This window comes from Mercenaria mercenaria, chromosome 5, assembly GCF_021730395.1.
Source record: "Mercenaria mercenaria strain notata chromosome 5, MADL_Memer_1, whole genome shotgun sequence".
NCBI classification, from domain to species: Eukaryota; Metazoa; Mollusca; class Bivalvia; order Venerida; family Veneridae; genus Mercenaria; species Mercenaria mercenaria.
This window is the reverse complement of record NC_069365.1, coordinates 78,974,405-78,996,168: the sequence shown is the minus strand read 5'-3', so window position 1 is coordinate 78,996,168 and position 21,764 is coordinate 78,974,405. Positions and strand designations below refer to the sequence as shown.

Here is a 21,764-nt window from a genome sequence, read left to right as displayed (position 1 = left end):
TGTACTTTCTTGATACCTTCAATGACAGATGAAACATAAAGTAAAATTTGGAGGGAGCCAATTCCGTTATCACTTTCAAATTGCCAAAAAAATACAGGACAGTGATTATTCCACTGTCAAATATTGGGGCTGTAAATATATTTTGATACTGATGTCCCACCTTTTCTTTTCTTGCACACCGGACTGGCGTTTTCGGTGATTTTACCCATGCCAGCAAAACCCATCTGGCACCCCCCATGCCAGATGACTCTTGTGCTGTTAATGACAACTAGTGGTTCATGCACTGATAATATATTGTTTATGTGAAAATACGAAAAAGCAGGTACCTTGATAGTTTTTCTCCGTTCCTTATAGTATATTTCTCGATTCAAAATACGTTAGTTTACCGTAAGAACATAACGTTACGCTACAAATGATAAAACTAAAGTGGAACTTTGTTATTGTGCGTAACGCAAAACATCATGACGTCACTTCTGCTTACGGACGTTAATTTCCCGCGCTTTGTGTTCATTCTCTACTATAAGAAAGAGTGCTACGTAAATATTTCTACCTGTTACTTATAAAATACAGTATTCAAGAAAAATAATCTGCCAGAATAAAATGCTAACATGTATACGATATGCAAGAAAAAATATCAGTCGTGTTTACGAATCGGATAGAAATATCAGTCCCTCGGCCACCTGCGCATGGGCGGTAATTCGGCAAGCCTCATTACTGCCCAATGCGCAGGTGCCCTCGAGACGTATATTTCTATCCAATTCGTAAACACATGACAGATATCATTACTCTAGGCATTTACTTGTATTATCCCTTTTTTTCAAACAATAATATCAGAAGCATGAAAGATACGTTCTTGTTGATGAAATTAATAGATAACTGATATATATGTTGCAGTTTGCTATTTCTTGCTGTGCTTCAGCATTTAGGCGTGCATTCATTTGACAAGAATCTATTAATTTAAACTGGATCACTTTGACCTATACCAGTATTTTAGAAAAATGAAAATCTTAAGGTAAAATATACTTATTTCGGAATATATATATTAGATGAAAAAAACTGAAGTTACTGTAGCTAATTGTCAAAATACAATATCTTGGTGATCGAGTCATGCTTTCTTTTTTCAATTGTAAGGGTATGAATTTTGCATATAATAGAATTTAATAGAAATCTATATGATTATTGTGCTTTTATATAAACTTTAGTTTGCTTACTGTATGTCATGTTTTATTTGGTTGAAGACTTGACCAGAGAAAAAGAACAGTAAAGGTGATGGAACCAACAGATGTTTAACAGAGCTGTAGTAGAAATATTCAATAATTTAATCATTGGTGATACTTAATTACTGTAGCAAGCTTAAACTAGTTGAGCTTCTGTTTGATCTGCCTTTTTGGGTAACAAAGTTTTTCCTTTGATTTCTCTTAATATAAAATGTGCATTTTTTTTTTTTTTCAAAGTTTGAATGATCCTACTGACATCCATACTCAGATTGATATAAAACATATATTTGATCTTGTAAATTACAGCCACAATTCATGAAAACTCTGTTATAGGGTTGATTGATCAAATACAGTAGTAAACTGGAGCAGAGCAACTGTATATTATAGTCCACAGAAGTCTTTCTAAAATCTTTGTTTACGTTTAGTGAATACTTTGATTTAGTTGATTTATCTTTGTTTAGAATAAGAAAGATTGGATTTTTTTATTTGAAATATGTTATTTTATATATTATTGTAGTTTGGTAAAGTGATTATGTGCTGTTAGTATTTTAGATTGTAAACTGATTTTTCTTCTTTAAGCACGCACATATACTTACAAAATGCACCAAGGTATATAGAACATTTTCTTAAACCTTTGCAGTATTGTGATCTTACTCTAAGTATGTCATTGTATAAGGAGTCTGTAAAGAGTTGGCTTTTAAGTGCTATTCTGCACAGTGTTCTCTTCTATACTCTACAGGTTCTGTGTACGCTTTGAGTACCACAGCACATTTTACAATCATAGATATAGCCTTCAGGTTGAACCTTATCACATATGTATCATCAGAATATGTCTGTTGTCCCTGTACCACTACTTTCCTTGTCCATGTACCCATTGTTTTCTTGTCCCTGTATCACTACTTTCCTTGTCCATGTATCCCTACTTTTCTTGGCCCTGTACCACTTGTTTTCTTGTCCCAATATCACTGCTTTTCTTGGAAACTTCATAGGATGATTGGACATGCAGAGTAGCTGACCCTTATTGATTTTGGGGTCACTCCAGTAAAGGTCAAGGTCACAGCAGTCAGAACATGACAATTCATTTCTTGTCAGTAACTTGAGAACCATTTGACCTAGAACCTTCAAACTTCAAAGGATAATAGGACTTACAGAGTAAATGACTCCTAATGATGTTAGGGTCACTCCATTAAAGGTCAAGGTCACAGGGGCCGTCTGTCCATCACACTTCATTTTTGTTCAATAATTGGAGAACCAGTTGACTTAGAACCTTCAAACTTCATAGGGTGATAGGGCTTACAGAGTAGATGACCCCCTATTAGTTTTTGGATTGCTAAATCAAAGGTCAAGGTCACAGGGGCCTGAACATGGAAAACCGTTTCTGATCAGTAACTTGAGAACCACTTGACCCAGAATGTTGAAACTTCAGGATGATTGGACAAATAGAGTAGATGATCCCTTATGATTTTTTGGTCACTTGATCAAAGGTCAAGGTCACAGGGACCAGGACATGGAAAATGGTTTCCGATAATAACTTGAGAACCATTTGACCCAGAACCTTTAAACTTTATACGATGACAGGACTATCAGAGTAGATGACCCTTACCATTTTTCGGGTCACTTGAGCTAAGGTCAGGGTCACAGGGGCCTGAACTTGGAACACCCTTTCCGATCAATAACTTGAGAACCACTTGACTCAGAATGTTGAAACTTCATAGGATGATTGGACATGCCAAGTAGCCTATTCTATTGTAGCCAACCATCAGTCTCTTTCACGACTTTTGCTCCTGTCCCCTATTGACTTCTTGCCTATTACGACTATGCCTTGGGGGAGACATGCGCTTTTCTACAAAAGCATCTTCTAGTTTTTCATCATTGTTATCTTCATTACAGTTCTTTTCTCCCAATTATCACTACTTTTCACCCCATGCCATTGTCTCTCATGTACCTTGCAGAGTTACTGTTACTTTTCAACTAATGGCATTGTCCCTCCAATACAAAGAACTTTGTTACACTTTGTCCAATATCAAATTTCATGCATGTCTTTGGAAACATGAGACAACCGTACAGTACATAACTCTCATATTTTGTCAAAATTATGACCTTATAATCTTTAAAGTATAAGCATGTTTCTCAGAAATTCTTGACTAAATGCTTTATAACATGTTACAAGTCTTTGGCATCATGATATGACCTTACAGACCATTTAGATTTGATAGTGTTAACAGGCAAACACTCAAGGCAGCTGCTTAATCCTTACTTGTCACCTAATGAGATTGTGTCTCCTGTTACCAGCTCATTAACTGTTGCACTTCACTCATTGAAATTGTCTCTCCAGTTTCCAGCACATTAACTATAACATTTATTTCACCCATTGAGATTGTCTCTCCAGTTTCCAGCATATTAACTCTAACACTTCACCTATTGAGATTGTCTCTCCAGTTTTCAACTCATTAACTATAACACTTCACCCATGAGATTGTCTCTCCAGTTTCCAGCACATTAACTATAACACTTCACCCATTGAGATTGTCTTTCCAGCTTCCAGCACATCAAATATAACACTTCACCCATTGAGATTGCCTCTCCAGTTTCCAGCACATTAACTATAACATTTCACCCATTGAGATTGTCTTTCCAGCTTCCAGCACATCAAATATAACACTTCACCCATTGAGATTGCCTCTCCAGTTTCAAGCACATTAACTATAACATTTCATCCATTGAGATTGTCTCTCCAGTTTCCAGCACATTAACTATAACATTTCACCCATTGAGATTGTCCCTCCTGTTTCCAGCACATTAACTATAACACTTCACCCATTGAGATTGTCTCTCCAGTTTCCAGCACATTAACTATAACATTTCACCTATTGAGATTGTTTCTCCAGTTTCCAGCTCATAAACTATAACATTTCACACATTGAGATTGTCTCTCCAGTTTCCAGCACATTAACTATAACACTTCACCCGTTGAGATTGTCTCTCCAGTTTCCAGCACATTAACTATAACACTTCACCCATTGAGATTGTCTCTTCAGTTTCCAGCACATTATCACCCATTGAGATTGTCTCTCCTGTTTCCAGCACATTAACTATAACATTTCACCCATTGAGATTGTCTCTCCTGTTTCCAGCACATTAACTATAACATTTCACCCATCGAGATTGTCTCTTCTGTTTCCAGCACATGAACTGTTGCACTTCACTCATTGAGATTGTCTCTCCAGTTTCCAGCACATTAACTATAACACTTCACCCATTGAGATTGTCTCTCCAGTTTCCAGCACATTAACTATAACACTTCACTCATTGGGATTGTCTCTCCTGTTTCCAGCACATTAACTATAACACTTCACCCATTGAGATTGCCTCTCCTGTTTCCAGCACATTAACTATAACATTTCACCCATCGAGATTGTCTCTTCAGTTTCCAGCACATTAACTGTTGCACTTCACTCATTGAGATTGTCTCTCCAGTTTCCAGCACATTAACTATAACACTTCACCCATTGAGATTGTCTCTCCAGTTTCCAGCACATTAACTATAACACTTCACTCATTGGGATTGTCTCTCCTGTTTCCAGCACATTAACTATAACACTTCACCCATTGAGATTGCCTCTCCTGTTTCCAGCACATTAACTATAACATTTCACCCATTGAGATTGCCTCTCCTGTTTCCAGCACATTAACTATAACATTTCACCCATCGAGATTGTCTCTTCAGTTTCCAGCACATTAACTGTTGCACTTCACTCATTGAGATTGTCTCTCCAGTTTCCAGCACATTAACTATAACACTTCACCCATTGAGATTGCCTCTCCTGTTTCCAGCACATTAACTATAACATTTCACCCATCGAGATTGTCTCTTCAGTTTCCAGCACATTAACTGTTGCACTTCACTCATTGAGATTGTCTCTCCAGTTTCCAGCACATTAACTATAACACTTCACCCATTGAGATTGCCTCTCCTGTTTCCAGCACATTAACTATAACATTTCACCCATCGAGATTGTCTCTTCAGTTTCCAGCACATTAACTGTAGCACTTCACTCATTGAGATTGTCTCTCCAGTTTCCAGCACATTAACTATAACACTTCACCCATATTAGATTGCCTCTCCTGTTTCCAGCACATTAACTGTAACATTTCACCCATCGAGATTGTCTCTTCAGTTTCCAGCACATTAACTGTTGCACTTCACTCATTGAGATTGTCTCTCCAGTTTCCAGCACATTAACTATAACACTTCACCCATTGAGATTGTCTCTCCTGTTTCTAGCACATTAACTATAACACTTCACCCATTGAGATTGCTCTCCTGTTTCCAGCACATTAACTATAACATTTCACCCATCGAGATTGTCTCTTCATTTCCGCACATTAACTGTTGCACTTCACTCATTGAGATGTCTCTCCAGTTTCCAGCACATTAACTATAACACTTCACCCATTGAGATTGTCTCTCCTGTTTCTAGCACATTAACTATAACATTTCACCCATCGAGATTGTCTCTCCAGTTTCCAGCACATTAACTATAACACTTCACCCATTGAGATTGTCTCTCCTGTTTCTAGCACATTAACTATAACATTTCACCCATTGAGATTGTCTCTCCAGTTTCCAGCACATTAACTATAACACTTCACCCATTGAGATTGTCTCTCCTGTTTCTAGCACATTAACTATACATGTATAACATCTCACCCATTGAGATTGTCTCTCCTGTTTCCAGCACATTAACTATAACACTTCACCCATTGAGATTGTCTCTCCAGTTTCCAGCACATTAACTATAACACTTCACCCATTGAGATTGTCTCTCCAGTTTCCAGCACATTAACTGTTGCACTTCACTCATTGAGATTGTCTCTCCTGTTTCCAGCACATTAACTATAACACTTCACCCATTGAGATTGCCTCTCCAGTTTCCAGCACATTAACTGTTGCACTTCACTCATTGAGATTGTCTCTCCAGTTTCCAGCACATTAACTATAACATTTCACCCATTGAGATTGTCTCTCCAGTTTCCAACTCATTAACTATAACACTTCACCCATTGAGATTGTCTCTCCGTTTCCAGCACATTAACTATAACACTTCACCCAACAGATTCTCTCTACAGTCACCTGCTGCTTAATTATTACATTTTACACAGTGATCTTGCCTGGTCACACTTTCAAAGCCCATTACTATATCACAGATATATTATACACATTAATCACAGAAATTCTTTTTAACACCTTCATTGTAAAATTCTTTGTTATTCCCCATATTTTGAGAATTTACATTGCTTCTAATTGCTTTGGCTTAGCATGCAGTTTTGCTTGTGTTTCATGTTGCAAATTGTTGCTTTTTGATAATTTTAGATTTTATATTTCTGTCATAAAATTACAATTACTGCTATATATTAGCATTTGAAACAATGAAAAAACTAGTTTCACATATTAATGTAACTTGTATCAAAGTTGTATATGGAGAAATATTTCATATTGCATTACATGTATAGTACATTACATGTATTATTCGATGCAATGGATTATTTTAGATTTCATATTAGAATGTTATAATATCACGAAGGAGACATTTTATTCTTGAGCAAGGATTAAACTGGTCTTGTAGAGTCTTTGTGTAGGAATTTGTTTGTGTAAATTTTGTGATGGAGAAACAGTCAAACCTGGCTTTAAAGATCACTCTTTGGAAATGAAAAACTTGTCACATATGGTCTCTCAGAACAGGTAAAGATGTAATGTTCATGAAGAAACTGAGAGAGAAAAGTGGTGACGTTTGAAAGCAGGTTAAATAGTTGATGCCTTAATTCAGAAGTGTTTTTAGAAGATCAGGTTTGACTGCATTCTGCAAGCTTCCCTGTCTAAGTTTGTTCAATTTTGGTTTATGTTGGAGGACATAAAGAGCTTATTTGGGTAACGAGGCTTAGGGCTAGTTATAAAGCACCAAGACTTTTTAGTGTAAAGGAGTAGAGGTGAAAGTCAGGACTTTAAACTGAGTTTGGAAACCTGTCTCAAATTTTCAGAATCTCACTGGTTGACTAACATTGTAAACTTACTGAGAGAATAAAACACAACAGAACAGGAGTTTCTGTCTTTTAAACCACAGAATTAAAGGCTCATAATGCCTTTGTTTATATTGTTGCTGTCATATTTTTTTGTTGTAAACAAGAAATGCATTTACTTCTTTTTAAATCCTTTTTTAGATAATTTATTCCTTAATAATTATCAAAGGTTTTAATATGAGTTAACAGAGTAGAAAGTATTACTACATTGTTTTTTATTACCTCCCTTTAAGGCTCAGAGGGTACATAGGCAATATTGAAAGTTGTTCTTTTCTAACCATCGAATTATGCGTAACATCTATTTGAACAACTGCTTTTTCAAAAGCTTTTTAGAACTTTAAATGGTTTTGCGACTATTTTATACTAAGTAAGTTCTCATTTCTTAAAATGAATAAGCATGATTTTATAAGAACAACAAAAAAATAAAATTCATATATAGGAAGGTATTTAATGGGAAAACTGAGAAAAATATAAACCAATCTAAAATATGACAACATTACTTACATTGGAAGAAATGAAAAGTTCTAATGAATTCTAGTTTACATTTCGTGGGCTTAGCGCAAAACGGTTGTAACTTATATGAAATAAAGAAGGAGTTACAACCGTTTTGCGCTAAGCCCGCAATTTAGGATATTTCACACATAGATCAAATATTTCTGTTAACAAAAGTCTAAAGCTGTTGACATAGATAGAATCACTGAAATTGTATATGACCTGTCACAAATGTATTATTCCTAGACATTTCAGAAGATACTAGTTTTTTCTAGCTACTAGCTTGATCATTGATTAAAATGAAAATATGATTGTGCAAAATCTTTCGTAACCAAATTTTGATGTGTATTACAGGTCTGGGCAGCAATATGACAGAATTGAAGCGTCGTCAGGTCACAATGGGCAGCAACAGTTCGCTAACAAAGTCAACGTCCTTCAGCGCGTCTGCTAAAAGAGATTCTTTAGATTCGCCGCCCGTCATAAAATCTGCAGTCGCCAGCTCAAATGTTAATGGAAACCATTCCCCTTCTGTAGCATTCCATTTAGGAAGTCAAAGGTAATTAATCTTGGTTAAGGCCAAATAAAATAAATGATTTGTTTCTGGTGTGCTTATCTCATTTGTTTCTTAGTTACCGAAACTGCCTGATTTTTTTTAAAGGGAAAAACAGCACGTAGATGCTGATAGCTTTGTTTGAAAACCTATTTTAAGGTAAATCTTTAATACAGATTTTGCTTAAAGATGCAAGTACTTGAATTGATTGAACTGGGAGATAAAATGAGAAGCCAGTCAGTTATAAGAAATGTTTTAGAAAACTGCAGTGGTCATGATTCACAAGTTGAAATTATCAATATCTTATTAAAGACAAAAAAGGAAACTCCATGACCATAATTCAAGCTAATACATTAATGTAGTAGTATAAACTTGTATATTAACTCTTTCAGTATTAAGATGTCTGGGTTCTTATAATAAAGTACCCATTACTATACAAAATAGTGGAGCTTTTGTTTGTCACTCTTTTGTCTTCAACTCTGCATCACACAAGTTTTGCATGTAATTGGGTTTCTCAAAAACTGCTGAGACATTTGCTTTCAACCGTCCTGTATGTCTTCAGTATGATCAGACAACCTCACAGTACATAACTCATTTTATTTTGTCAAAATTATGCCCCTTATTATCTTAGGAATGAAAGCATGTTTGTCAGAAACGCTTGGTTAATTTCTTTCAGATGTGGTTAAATTCTTTCAGATGTGTCACAAGTCTTTGGCATCATGACATGACCTTACAGAGCAGTTGTCTTAACACTTGACTTACATTTTGTCAAAATTATGCAATTTTTTAACATAGAAATTTTGCAAAAAATGTACATGTTTCTCAGAAACTACTTCACCAAATGTTTTCAAAAACTGTTTACACATGTTTAGCATCATGTGATGACCTTGCGGAGCAGTTTTCATAATTCTGACTTACGGTTTGTCAAATAATGCCCCATTTTCACATAGAAATTTTGTTGAAAGTTTTGCATATAAGCAAGGTTTTTACAGGAGGTGTTGAACTGAATGCTTTGAAACTCTTCATAAGTCTTTAGCGTCATGAACTGACCATTCTAAGCCAGGATAAATATCTCTGATTTAAGTTCACATAATTATACGCCTTTTCCATTATAGAAAATTTTGGTAAAGCTTTTATATGTAAGCTAGTAATATGTGAAAGAGTTTCATATAGTTGAGCATTCTGCCACAGACTGATCTTGTTACATGTCCAAATAGGAAAAATGACAGAAACTTTAATATTTTATTCTTAAATCATTAAATCTTTTATCTTGCTTTTAATATATAGAAACAAAAAGAAAATCAAGACATAAGTCTATGATAGCTTGCAGTACTGTTTGACACTTGATGAATGAAACAGGATTACTTCAGAAGGTTTCATTTGTTGTTAAAACATTGGGTATGGGTGTTTAATGAAAACTATTGACTGTTATTTCATAGATATATAACACAACTGTCAATAGCTTGTTGGCAGACTTTCATATTGCCAGTGTGCTGTTTTCTGATTAAATTCATTGAGTCACTAATTTCATTTTCATATATAATCATGTATTCTTTTCCCAATATTTCTGTTTTTCTAGCCCTGGGACTTCACCAGACACACCCGACAGTGTATTTTTAGGTCGTTTATCTCCTGTTAGTGATGAAGCGCGATTTCCACGTTCCAAATCTATGTGTGGAATGGGCCCTGTTCAAAATGGGTCAAGAATCCCTAGATTTGACGCTGCAAAAACGCCTGTGAAAAATGACGTAAATTTATCGCGAAGTGATTCCGAGAATAATCTTCAGAAAAGGATTTTACAGAAGCAAGTTGGAACTGTAGGTGGTGTTGGTAGTTCAAGTCAAGATGATGATAGCCTTTCTGGAACCGAGTCTTTAGATAGTGAAGGAAAAAGTAAAAAGGAAAAGAAAAAGCTCAAATTGATCCCTAAATTTATGCGGAAAACTGATGTTTGAGACTTTGACGTTAAAATTGAGATACTTGAAAGAAAATCTTGACAACACATGTTTATTCAAAAGGCCAGGTCATGTTATGATGATCATGTGATGTGATAATTTGCATATTATGTTACTAATTTGCATAAAAAACTAATTTGTACATAGCTATTTTTCTTATGTATATGTGTAAATTTAATTATATAGTACATTTTTGATATTTCCTTTCGCATTTAAAGTATTGTGTTTAGAAATTCAATTAATTTTGATTGTTGTGAGAATAATTATTACACAATGTATATGTTTTCCAATTTATGAAATTATTTGAGAAGTGATTGGACTATTCAGTTAATATTTATTCTGTAACTTACTAAGTTTCTTTTTTTTTTTTTTAATTTATATTAATGTGAATGGAGAACATAATGAAAATCTGTCATAAGGGTGGGCCTCCAGAGTTATGTGATTTGTATTGAAATTAAGAATGTGCTTTCATTGCTTTCTAAAGGTAAAAAAAGTAAAATCAAAGTCATTCAGAGAATGATAGGCAGTACTAATTAGAGAATAAAAGTTTTGTAGACTACAGGTATTAAATACATGTATGTAGAAAAGGTATGATGTAAGACACAAATCTGTTGTTTTTAGAAAAAAGGAAATTTAGCTGTAGTTTATATAGCTTACTCATAAAATGTCAACTTAAATGAAATTCAGCGCCAGTCTGAGAATGCTGTCTATCGATTGGTTAATTTAAAATTTGCAGTCAGAATTAACCAATCAGCTTCTCAAATTCTGATACTGGTCTGCACAATTTTCTTTTGAACCTTTGACTCTTTATGTTCAGTGAGCACTTTGGCAGATTTCCAATATTTCTCAGTCTAAGGTAGCATTAGATAATGTTATATATTATTTGACTTTATTGTGTTCAAACAACATCTTATGCAATATTTACCAGTTTCACACACATATCAGCCCCCATAGGTTCAAAACCCATAGATAGGTAGTTACTACAGTAAAACACTTGTTCACATGAGCATTGATGGCTCAAGTACCTGGGCTGACTCCAGCAATTCATGTAGTTCTAGGTTGTTTTCCATATATTTTCTAGGTTCAGATCACTTGAAATTCTGGATAACTTGAGCATATTGTTCTTTTCCTTACGAACTCGAGTTATGCTAATAGAAGAGAATGTAAGACTTGGTATACCGGTAGTTGCATGCAGTGTCAGTGTGATGATCCTTTGATGAGTTCTGAAGCAATATTGCAGAATTATTATGCATATGACTCCTTTTGAAAAATTACCGAAATAATTTGTATGAATATTTCTTTCATTTTACCTCAGAGCTTCAACATTTCCTTATTAGCTCACCTGTCACAAAGTGACAAGGTGAGCTTTTGTGATTGCGTGTTGTCCGTCCGTAAACTTTTGCTTGTGACCACTCTAGAGGTCACATTTTTCATGGGATCTTTATGAAAGTTGGTCAGAATGTTCACCTTGATGATATCTAGGTCAAGTTCGAAACTGGGTCAGGTGCTGATAAAAACTAGGTCAGTAGGTCTAAAAATAGAAAAGCCTTGTGACCTCTCTAGAGGCCATATATTTCACAAGATCTTCATGAAAATTGGTCAGAATGTTCACCTTGATGATATCTAGGTCAAGTTCGAAACTGGGTCACGTGCCATCAAAAACTAGGTCAGTAGGTCTAAAAATAGAAAAACCTTTTGACCTCTCTAGAGGCCATATATTTCACAAGATCTTCATGAAAATTGGTCAGAACGTTCACCTTGATGATATCTAGGTCAAGTTCGAAACTGGTTCACGTGCCTTCAAAAAGTAGGTCAGTAGGTCAAATAATAGAAAAACCTTGTGACCTCTCTAAAGGCCATATTTTTCATGGGATCTGTATGAAAGTTGGTCTGAATGTTCATCTTGATGATATCTAGGTCAAGTTCGAAAGTGGGTCACTTGCGGACAAAAACTAGGTCAGTAGGTCTAAAAATAGAAAAACCTTGTGACCTCTCTAGAGGCCATATATTTCATGAGATCTTCATGAAAATTGGTCAGAATGTTCATCTTGATGATATCTAGATCAAGTTCAAAAGTGGGTCACGTGCTGTCAAAAACTAGGTCAGTAGGTCAAATAATAGAAAAACCTTGTGACCTCTCTAGAGGCCATATTTTTCATGGGATCTGTATGAAAGTTGGTCTGAATGTTCATCTTGATGATATCTAGATCAAGTTCGAAACTGGGTCACGTGCGGTCAAAAACTAGGTCAGTAGGTCTAAAAATAGAAAAACCTTGTGACCTCTCTAGAGGCCATATATTTCATGAGATCTTCATGAAAATTGGTCAGAGTGTTCATCTTGATGATATCTAGATCAAGTTCGAAACTGGGTCACGTGCTGTCAAAAACTAGGTCAGTAGGTCAAATAATAGAAAAACCTTGTGACCTCTCTAGAGGCCATATTTTTCATGGGATCTGTATGAAAGTTGGTCTGAATGTTCTTCTTGATAATATCTAGGTCAAGTTCGAAAGTGGGTCACATGCTTTTAAAAACTAGGTCAGTAGGTCAAATAATAGAAAAACCTTGTGACCTCTCTAAAGGCCATATTTTTCATGGGATCTGTATGAAAGTTGGTCTGAATGTTCATTTTGATGATATCAAGGTCAAGTTCGAAACAGGGTCATGTGCGGTCAAAAACTAGGTCAGTAGGTCTAAAAATAGAAAAACCTTGTGACCTCTCTAGAGGCCATACTTGTGAATGGATCTCCATAAAAATTGGTCCGAATGTTCATCTTGATGATATCTAGGTCAGGTTCGAAAGTTGGTCACGTGCAGTCTAAAAGTAGGTCAGTAAGTCAAATAATGAAAGAACGTTGTGACCTCTCTAGAGGCCATATTTTTCATGGGATCTGTATGAAAGTTGGTCTGAATGTTTATCTTGATGATATATAGGTCAGGTTTGAAACTGGGTCAAGTGTGATCAAAAACTAGGTCAGTAGGTCTTGAAATAGGAAAACCTTGTGACCTCTCTAGAGGCCATACCCTTGAATGGATCTTCATGAAAATTGGTCAGAATGTTCACCTTGATGATACTAGGTCAAGTTTGAAACTGGGTCACGTGCCTTAAAAAACTAGGTCAGTAGGTCAAATAATAGAAAAACCTTGTGACCTCTCTAGAGGCCATACTTTTCATGGGATCTGTATGAAAGTTGGTCTGAAAGTTCATCTTGATGATATCTAGGTCAAGTTTGAAACTGGGTAAACTGCGGTCAAAAACTAGGTCAGTAGGTCTAAAATTAGAAAAATCTTTTGACCTCTCTAGAGACCATATTTTTCAATTGATCTTCATGAAAATTGATCTGAATGTTCACCTTGATGATATCTAGGTCAGTTTTGAATCTGGGTCACGTGCAGTCAAAAACTAGGCCAGTAGGTATAAAAATAGAAAAACCTTGTGACCTCTCTAGAGGCCATATTTTTCATGAGATCTTCATGAAAATTAGTGAGAATGTTCACCTTGATGATATCTAGATAAAGTTCAAAACAGGGTCACGTACCTTTGAAAACTAGGTCAATAGGTGAAATAATAGAAAAACCTTGTGACCTCTCTAGAGACCATATTTTTCAATGGATCTTCATGAAAATTGGTCAGAATTTTTATCTTGATAATATCTAGGTCAAGTTCAAAACTGGATCACATGAGCTCAAAAACTAGGTCACTATGTCAAATAATAGAAAAAACGACGTCATACTCAAAACTGGGTCATGTGGGAAGAGGTGAGCGATTCAGGACCATCATGGTCCTCTTGTTTATAAACGTTTTTATTTTTCTACTACCTACATTCCATTGTAGATGCTTATTCTATTTAAGGGTTCATAATGAAAGTCGGTTAAAAGGATAGAATAATATTACTTGATACTCGAGTCGTGTAACAAATTTGAAGGAAGTGTTATATTGTGACTTAGGCTTAATTTTGATTGAATGGTGTGTGAGTTTGCATATGGAAGATGCATGCTCACCTATATATAAATGGTGAACTCTTAAAACTTATTTTTAATAAAAAAAAAAGTTAAGGAAGATTGTGATTATTTCATTAATGGCTTTTGTACCTAAAGACATTAATATGCAGTTAGTGTCCACAGACAGTGCATAATGGTACTTTGAAGTTGATAGTGACTGGTGTTTATCTTCACTAAATTAATTATTTTAACAAATTTTAAATGATCAATGGAAAAAAGCAGGGCCATTACCAGTCATGATATTTCCATACTGATCCAGGATTGAAGATTGTAAAACTGAGCTTTTGAGACCAGTCGGAGAATGCAGCCTTGCCATTGGTTGATTTCAAATTTGTGTACAAAAGCAACCAATCAAATGCTGAAGTTTTGAGAGTGGTTTTCACCTTTGGCCCAGGGATTTTACAAAAATGAATTACAGGTCATATGGTGTGGCCAAATACTTTGTTGTTACTGAATTTAGGTAAAATACATAAAAATTACAAGGTTTATTTGGTAGCATGCATGTTCTCTCATGACATTATTGTACATCGAAATACGAAAAAACAAAATGCTCCTTTATGTGTAATATACCTAATACTTATTTTTGTATAGAAGCAAAAAGAAATGAGCCGTGCCATGAGAAAACCAACATAGTGGGTTTGCGACCAGCATGGATCCAGACCAGCCTGCGCATTTGCGCAGTCTGGTCAGGATCCATGTTGTTCGCTAACAGTTTCTCCAATTCCAATAGGCTTTAAAAGCGAACAGCATGGATCCTGACCAGACTGCGCGGATGCGCAGGCTGGTCTGGATCCATGCTGGTCGCAAACCTCTCATGGCACGGCTCAAATGTAGATACAGTTTATGTTTTGCAAGTTGTATGTAATTCCTGAGCTTGTTGTTAAGTTTAAGACCCGACAGTGTTGGAAAAAAGCATACTTGTTTGTGACCTTCTGTATTGTTTTTATTTGTACAGGTTAAAAACCTAATTTGTTCGAAATTGCTTCAGACTGGTTGCACACATTTGTTTCATCATAGAATCATAGAGAATTGTATAGTTACTTTTTCTCAAATTGGTTAAGGGCATGTTTAATTTTTTTAAGCATTCTTATTTATAAATAAAAAATGAAAAACATTTCTGTTAAACATGTGAGGTGGTCTGAATGTCTTTTTATTTTAGGATTATTGGATAAGATTTTTTTTATGCATTATTTGTTTCCTTTATCAAACACTCCATACATGTGCAAGTATTGTTGTTGATGTATACTTATATATATATCTCTGATCTCTGTTTCTGCATTGATTGAAATAAAGGTGGTCGTTCACTCTGTAAATTGTTTTTGTACTTGTGTTTATTCAGTGTAATTTTGAAGATGTGACATACAGCAATATACATGTAACATCCTTATGTATTGTACATTAAGAAGGTGATGTAAAATGTATATGGGAAATGTAATAAAGTTCACTTTAACAGATTCATACTTCTGTATTTCTGTGGCTTGGTTTATTTTGAATTGTGTTATTTTTGTGTTAATTTGCATGTCATATTTATTCTCTATTTTTGGATTTGGGGAATTCCACTTAATTTTTCTACTATTTTCAGAACCAGTGTCTGACACAGCTTAATTCAGTAAGTGCAACTAATATGTGACTAAATGTTCATATCTTTCGTGAAGTGTATGCAATTGTAAATTGCTTGCTTCTGTTTATTGCATCTAATAGATAATCTAGATGTAACCTGTGAGTAGACCCTTTTATTTCCTCCAGACACATATTTATCTTTACCAATTGTCAAATATAAATTTCACCTCAACAGTTAGACTTCACATTTGAAAGTTTAAAACTTCTGGGCTATTTATCTGATGGTTCCTATAAAATCACTGTCCCATTGCTGTTTGTACTCACAGAAACAATTTTACAAAATTAACTTTAATATTGGTGATATAACAGGTACAATAGAAATTACAGTATTTACTACAATACTAAATATTTACAGTGTATATTGAATTAACCCTGAAGTAATAACTATTTACACCAAATAATTTTCCTATTTCAGCTTCAAAGGCACCTTACCAGTCTCTCAGCCCTCTCAGTCCTCTCAAAGCTTTGATTTTGTGTAGGGTGGCTTCTGTGAACTTCTGCATACTCATTTTCTTTCTTTTCTGCATTAAATGCTAATTGCACAATTTAGCCAAATGAAATGTTACATTTTTCTCGTTCTTTAAATCAGCTGAACAACTAAGTTGGAAACGTATACACTTTCTTGCCGTGATGATATTATGTATATTCACCTACTGCAAGATATATTTACATCTTACAGGGAGAGTAATTTCATATAAACATTCTGTTTGGAAGTAGTTGAGAAATCAATATAATAAATTATCTATTTATAAAGCCTCTGCATTACCCTTCACATTTCTGCTTAAATTATTGAAGTGGTGCAAAAAAAAATTTTTAACTTAAAATGAATGATAGAAAAAGTAAATAATTTAAGATGAGTTGTCAACTGGTGAGAAGAAATCCATATTTAAGTTCAATTTTAGGAAAATTTCTTTGAAAATACTGATCCTTTGAAATGTTTGATGAAGTAAGATTTGCAATGACTAACATAATTTATGTATATTCATATCTGTTTGTGGTGTAAGACTTAAAAGTTGTATTGACATAAATATTGTGGATCATGCAGTATTGATTTGCTATATATTGTATTATTGTTTATAAACCTGTTTCTATAGCAACCATTTAGTAAATATTGATAAAAGTTACAGAAATTATCCTTTAGTATGGCATTTGAAAATGCATATCAAAGACGCTCTTGTAAATTGCTGAATTATATTACTCTTTTAAAATATGCCTGATTAATGTATACTTATGGTTAAGTCATTTTAGGAACAGAACAGAATAGAACATATTATACTTTATTCAATTTGTACAAAAGTACATCATCAAACAAAATATGTTCCAGCAAATATAGTAATCACATGGTACATTACATCTGACATGTGATTTGGTTTTTAAATATCTTGTACAGCATAATAAAGAAAAGAAAATTACCAATTTAGGGAAGTGCAATTTTAGAAGAACTAGGGACTTTTGTTTGTCAGTGCAATAAACATTACACATGATAATCAGTTTAACCGCTGAAGGACAAACGGGGGCCTCCCTGGCGGAGTGGTTAAGGTCTCTGACTTCAAATCACTTGCCCAACACCGATGTGGGTTCAAGTCTCTTTCCGGACGTTGAATTCTTCATGTGAGGAAGCCATCGAATTGGCTGACAGAAGGTCAATGGTTCCACCCAGGTGGCAGCCCAAGATGAAATAATGCACGGAGGGGAACCTGGGGTTTCCTCCACCATCAAAGCTTGAAAGTCGCCATATGACCTATAAATGTATTGGTGCGACATTAAACCCAACAAAACAAAACAAAAGAAGGATAAACACTACTAGGAAACTTTAAAGGAATTTACTAAGAATTTTGTATAATCCTACATTCTGAGGTTGTTTCTCAGTAAAGGTTAATTTGCTAATAAATTCATTTAATCAGGAGAAAATATCTGTCTTTTAAGGGAGGTATTCATTCTTCGGGGTTTAGACTGAATGATAAAAAAAAATGCTAGATTACCAGCCATGGAAAACTTGATTGGCGTGTTCATTAATGGTTTTGTTTCAGTTTTTCCTCCAAAATGGTATTTCTGTCTGGGAAACGTTCCCCATTACAGATTTGATTAATTGTGCATAACTCTGCAGATAGGATTTGTTCAGTTTTAGTGTTGTCTGCAACATTACCTTGGAATTGCTTCTGATTGCTTAGTGAAGTGATTGATTAGAATGTCCGTGTGTGAATAGATGCTGATCTTTGCACATTCCTGCAGATTTGTATTGCATTAGATATGGTCTAGTCTGTGCTGTTGTAATGTGGATAGCCATGTATACTCGTTTGTCTGCAATAAGATCCAGCCTCAGAATCCTGCTTTGCTATTGGTCAATTTCAAAAATGTTCACACAAACAGTCAGTCAGAAACTGGAGTTTTGAGACTGGTCTCCAAATTCAGTTTTAACATTGGACCCCGATTTTATTTTCCCTAGATAAGGATATAGGCCTCAGTTTGAATTTTGTGCAGTTGGCTAGATATAGTCATTAAACTTCTTGTCTGCAAAATTTTTTTGGTACACCATGGCTCTTTTTGTTTGACCTCTTCTGTTCTTAGTCTTTTCCTATAACTTGAATTGTCACAGTTTTCTTCCTTTCTACTTATACAGCGTAGTCGAAAAAATGCTAGAAAAAAGTGCTAGATAAACGAATTCCTGTACGTGTTGTGATAAAATGATTTAACAACAGAATACATAAGACGTCCAGATTCTACTGATTATTTAAACTCCTTATTGTGAACACTGTACCCATATGATATAAGATACTAACCTTAATCTTGATTTAATTTACTTTTAAAAGTATTCTCTCTTGTTGTATGAGTATTGAAAGTAAACTGTGTTAAATTTAAATGATACTTTTACTTATGTTTACTGACAATAAAACAACTATCTTATATGATAAATTATACTGTGTTAAAAAAAATCATTTGGTTATTATAGCCCTTTGGCAATGCATTGTTTATTTTTTGATAAATCATGTTTCAGAGTTCAGATATGGAGGAATTTAACCATGACGATATTAGCTTGGGTGGTTTGATATTAAAGCATCTGAATGATGAACTGTGGTATATCAGATGATAAACCACAAAAAAATACTTTATTCTAAAATGATCATTGAACTATTACAGTATAAAATATGCCGGTAAAGAATCTTTTGTCATGGGACAAAATTTAACATCACAATGGTCTCTGAATGGTTTGTACATCCAGCAGTTGTTCTTTTGCACAATATATGCTAGATTTCCTTCAAACAAATTGAGTAATGTTAAAATGTTGCATGTATTAGCATTGTTATATTTTTTACTAGCGCTGTTTGCAAACAACTATCTCACAGAAGTTGTGTCAGCCAAGACAAGTCAAGTTTTAAGGAAGTCGGCCGATATTAAAGCAGGAAAAATGGATAGAATTCAACAGAAACTGGATTAATGCTTATTGTAAATTTGTCATATTTGCAGATTCATGCACTAAGACAGTAAACGATATTTTTTTTTTTTTTTTGCTTATTATTGACAGACATATATCTGTGTTGAGGAGGTAGAAGGGTAATGACAGTCCATAATTTTCATGTGAATGATTATGTAGTCATGTACCAATATGCATTGTGTCACCTATAAGTTAGGTCATCCAAGCACGTAGCTTTCTGATCCAGCAGGGGATTGTTGAAAACTCTTTTGGAGAATAGGTAATCAAATGAAATTTCGGATTGCCATTGCGTGTCCACAAACTTAAGAAAGTATATTGGTCATTTACTGTACAGAGATCGGAATGAATCACCACCTACAGTAAACAGTCATGTATTTTTGTTTTCCTTCTATGAATCTTTGAAAACCCATGTCTGATATTTTCATGACAGTAAGGCTTTCTTTTTAGCTCACCTGAGCACAAAGTGCTCAGGGTGAGGTATTGTGATCGCTCACCGTCCGGCGTCCGTCCGTCCGTCGCCGTCCGTCCGTCCGTCGTCGTCCGTCCACACTTTCCTTTAAACAACATCTCCTCCTAAACCAAGAGGCCAGTTTTTGATGAAACTTCACAGAGATGTTCCTTGGATGGTCTTCTTTAAAAATTGTTCAAAGAATTGAATTCCATGCAGAACTCTGGTTGCCATGGCAACCGAAAGGAAAACTTTAAAAATCTTCTTCTCAAAAACCAGAAGCCCTAGAGCTTAGATATTTGGTGTGAAGCATTGCCTAGTGGACCTCTACCAAGTTTGTTCAAATCATGACCCCGGGGTCAAATTGACCCGCCCCAGGGGTCACTTGATTTTACATAGGAAAATCTTAAAAATCTTCTTCTCAGAAACCAGAAGCCTAGAGCTTAGTTATTTGACATGTAGCATTGCTAGTGGACCTCTACTAAAGTTGTTCAAATCATGACCCCGGGATAAAATTGACACCGCCCCAGGGTTCACTTGATTTTACATAGATTTCTATAGGAAAATCTTCAAAAAAAATTAAAAATAACCAGAAGGCTAGAGCTTAGATATTTGACATGTAGCATTGCTAGTGGACCTCTACAACATTTGTTCAAATCATGACCCCCCGGGGTCAAAATTGACCCGCCCAGGGGTCACTTGATTTTATACAGGAAAACCTTCAAAAATTTTCTAAAATAAACCAATAGGCCTAGATCTTAGATATTTGACATGTAGCATTGCCTAATAGACTTCTACAAAAAATTTCAAATCATGACCCCGGGGTCAAACTGACCCGTCCCATGGGGTTACTTGATTGTACATAGAAAAATCTTCAAAATTTTCTAAAAATAAACCAGAATGCCTAGAGCTTAGATATTTGACATGTAGCATTCCCTAGTGGACCTCTACAAAATTTATTCAAATCATGACCCTGGGTCAAATTGACCCCGTCCCATGGGGTTACTTGATTGTACATAGAAAAATCTTCAAAATTTTTTAAAACCAGAAGGCCTAGAGCTTAAATATTTGACATGTAGCATAGCCTAGTGGACCTCTACAAAATTTGTTCAAATCATGATCCCCGGGGTCAAAATTGACCCCCGCCCCAGGGGTCACTTGATTTTATATAGGAAAATCTTAGATGTTTGATATGTAGCATTGCCTATTAGACTTCTACAAAATTTGTTCAAATCATGACCCCCGGGATCAGACTGACCCCGTCCCATGGGGTTACTTGATTGTACATAGAAAAATCTTCAAAATTTTCTAAAAATAAACCAGAAGGCCTAGAGCTTAGATATTTGACATGTAGCATTGCCTAGTGGACCTCTACAAAATTTGTTCAAATCTTGACCCCCAGGGTCAAATTGACCCAGCCCCAGGGGTTACTTGATTGTAGATAGGGAAATCTTCATAAATTTGCTAAAAATAAACCAGAAGGCCTAGATCTTAAAGCTTTAGCTAAGAAATTTGTTCAAGCAAGCAACTCTACTCAGGTGAGCGATATAGGGCCATCATGGCCCTCTTGTACAATATTTGATTGAATTTTTGACCTGTTTCATTTTGAAGAGAAAGTAATGTAACCATCATGACCTTTTCCATTGTTTTATGACAGATAGGATAGATTTCTGTGAAACATGACCATCTATAGCACCAGTTGAATCACTTTTTAGCTCATCTGATTTTTTGAAAAAAAATGATGAGTTATTGTCATCACTTGAGCGGTTGTCGGCGTCGGCGTCGGCGTTGCCTGGTTAAGTTTTATGTTTAGGTCACCTTTTCTCCTAAACTATCAAAGCTATTGCTTTGAAACTTGGAATACTTGTTCACCATCATAAGCTGACCCTGTATAGCAAGAAACATAACTCCATCCTGCTTTTTGCAAGATTTATGGCCCTTTTTGTACTTGCAAAATATCAGATTTCTTGG

General features: G+C 35.1%; 1 protein-coding gene across 5 annotated transcripts in view; it reads left to right on the top strand.

Moving 5' to 3' along the window:
* LOC123557717 (stromal interaction molecule 2-like) overlaps positions 1-19,856 on the top strand; it is a 90,134-nt gene extending 70,278 nt beyond the window's left edge. For 4 of the 5 annotated variants that reach the window (XM_045349356.2, XM_045349355.2, XM_045349354.2 and 1 more), the window contains 2 exons: positions 8,142-8,343; positions 9,917-15,610. In XM_045349356.2, the coding sequence (XP_045205291.2) occupies positions 8,142-8,343; positions 9,917-10,292 (578 nt within the window). In that variant the 3' untranslated portion in view covers positions 10,293-15,610. Of the gene's footprint in view, positions 1-8,141; positions 8,344-9,916; positions 15,611-15,874; positions 15,902-19,229 lie in introns of those variants that run through there. The other variant, XM_045349358.2, reaches the window with a different exon arrangement.
* The last annotated feature ends 1,908 nt before the right edge of the window (positions 19,857-21,764 follow it).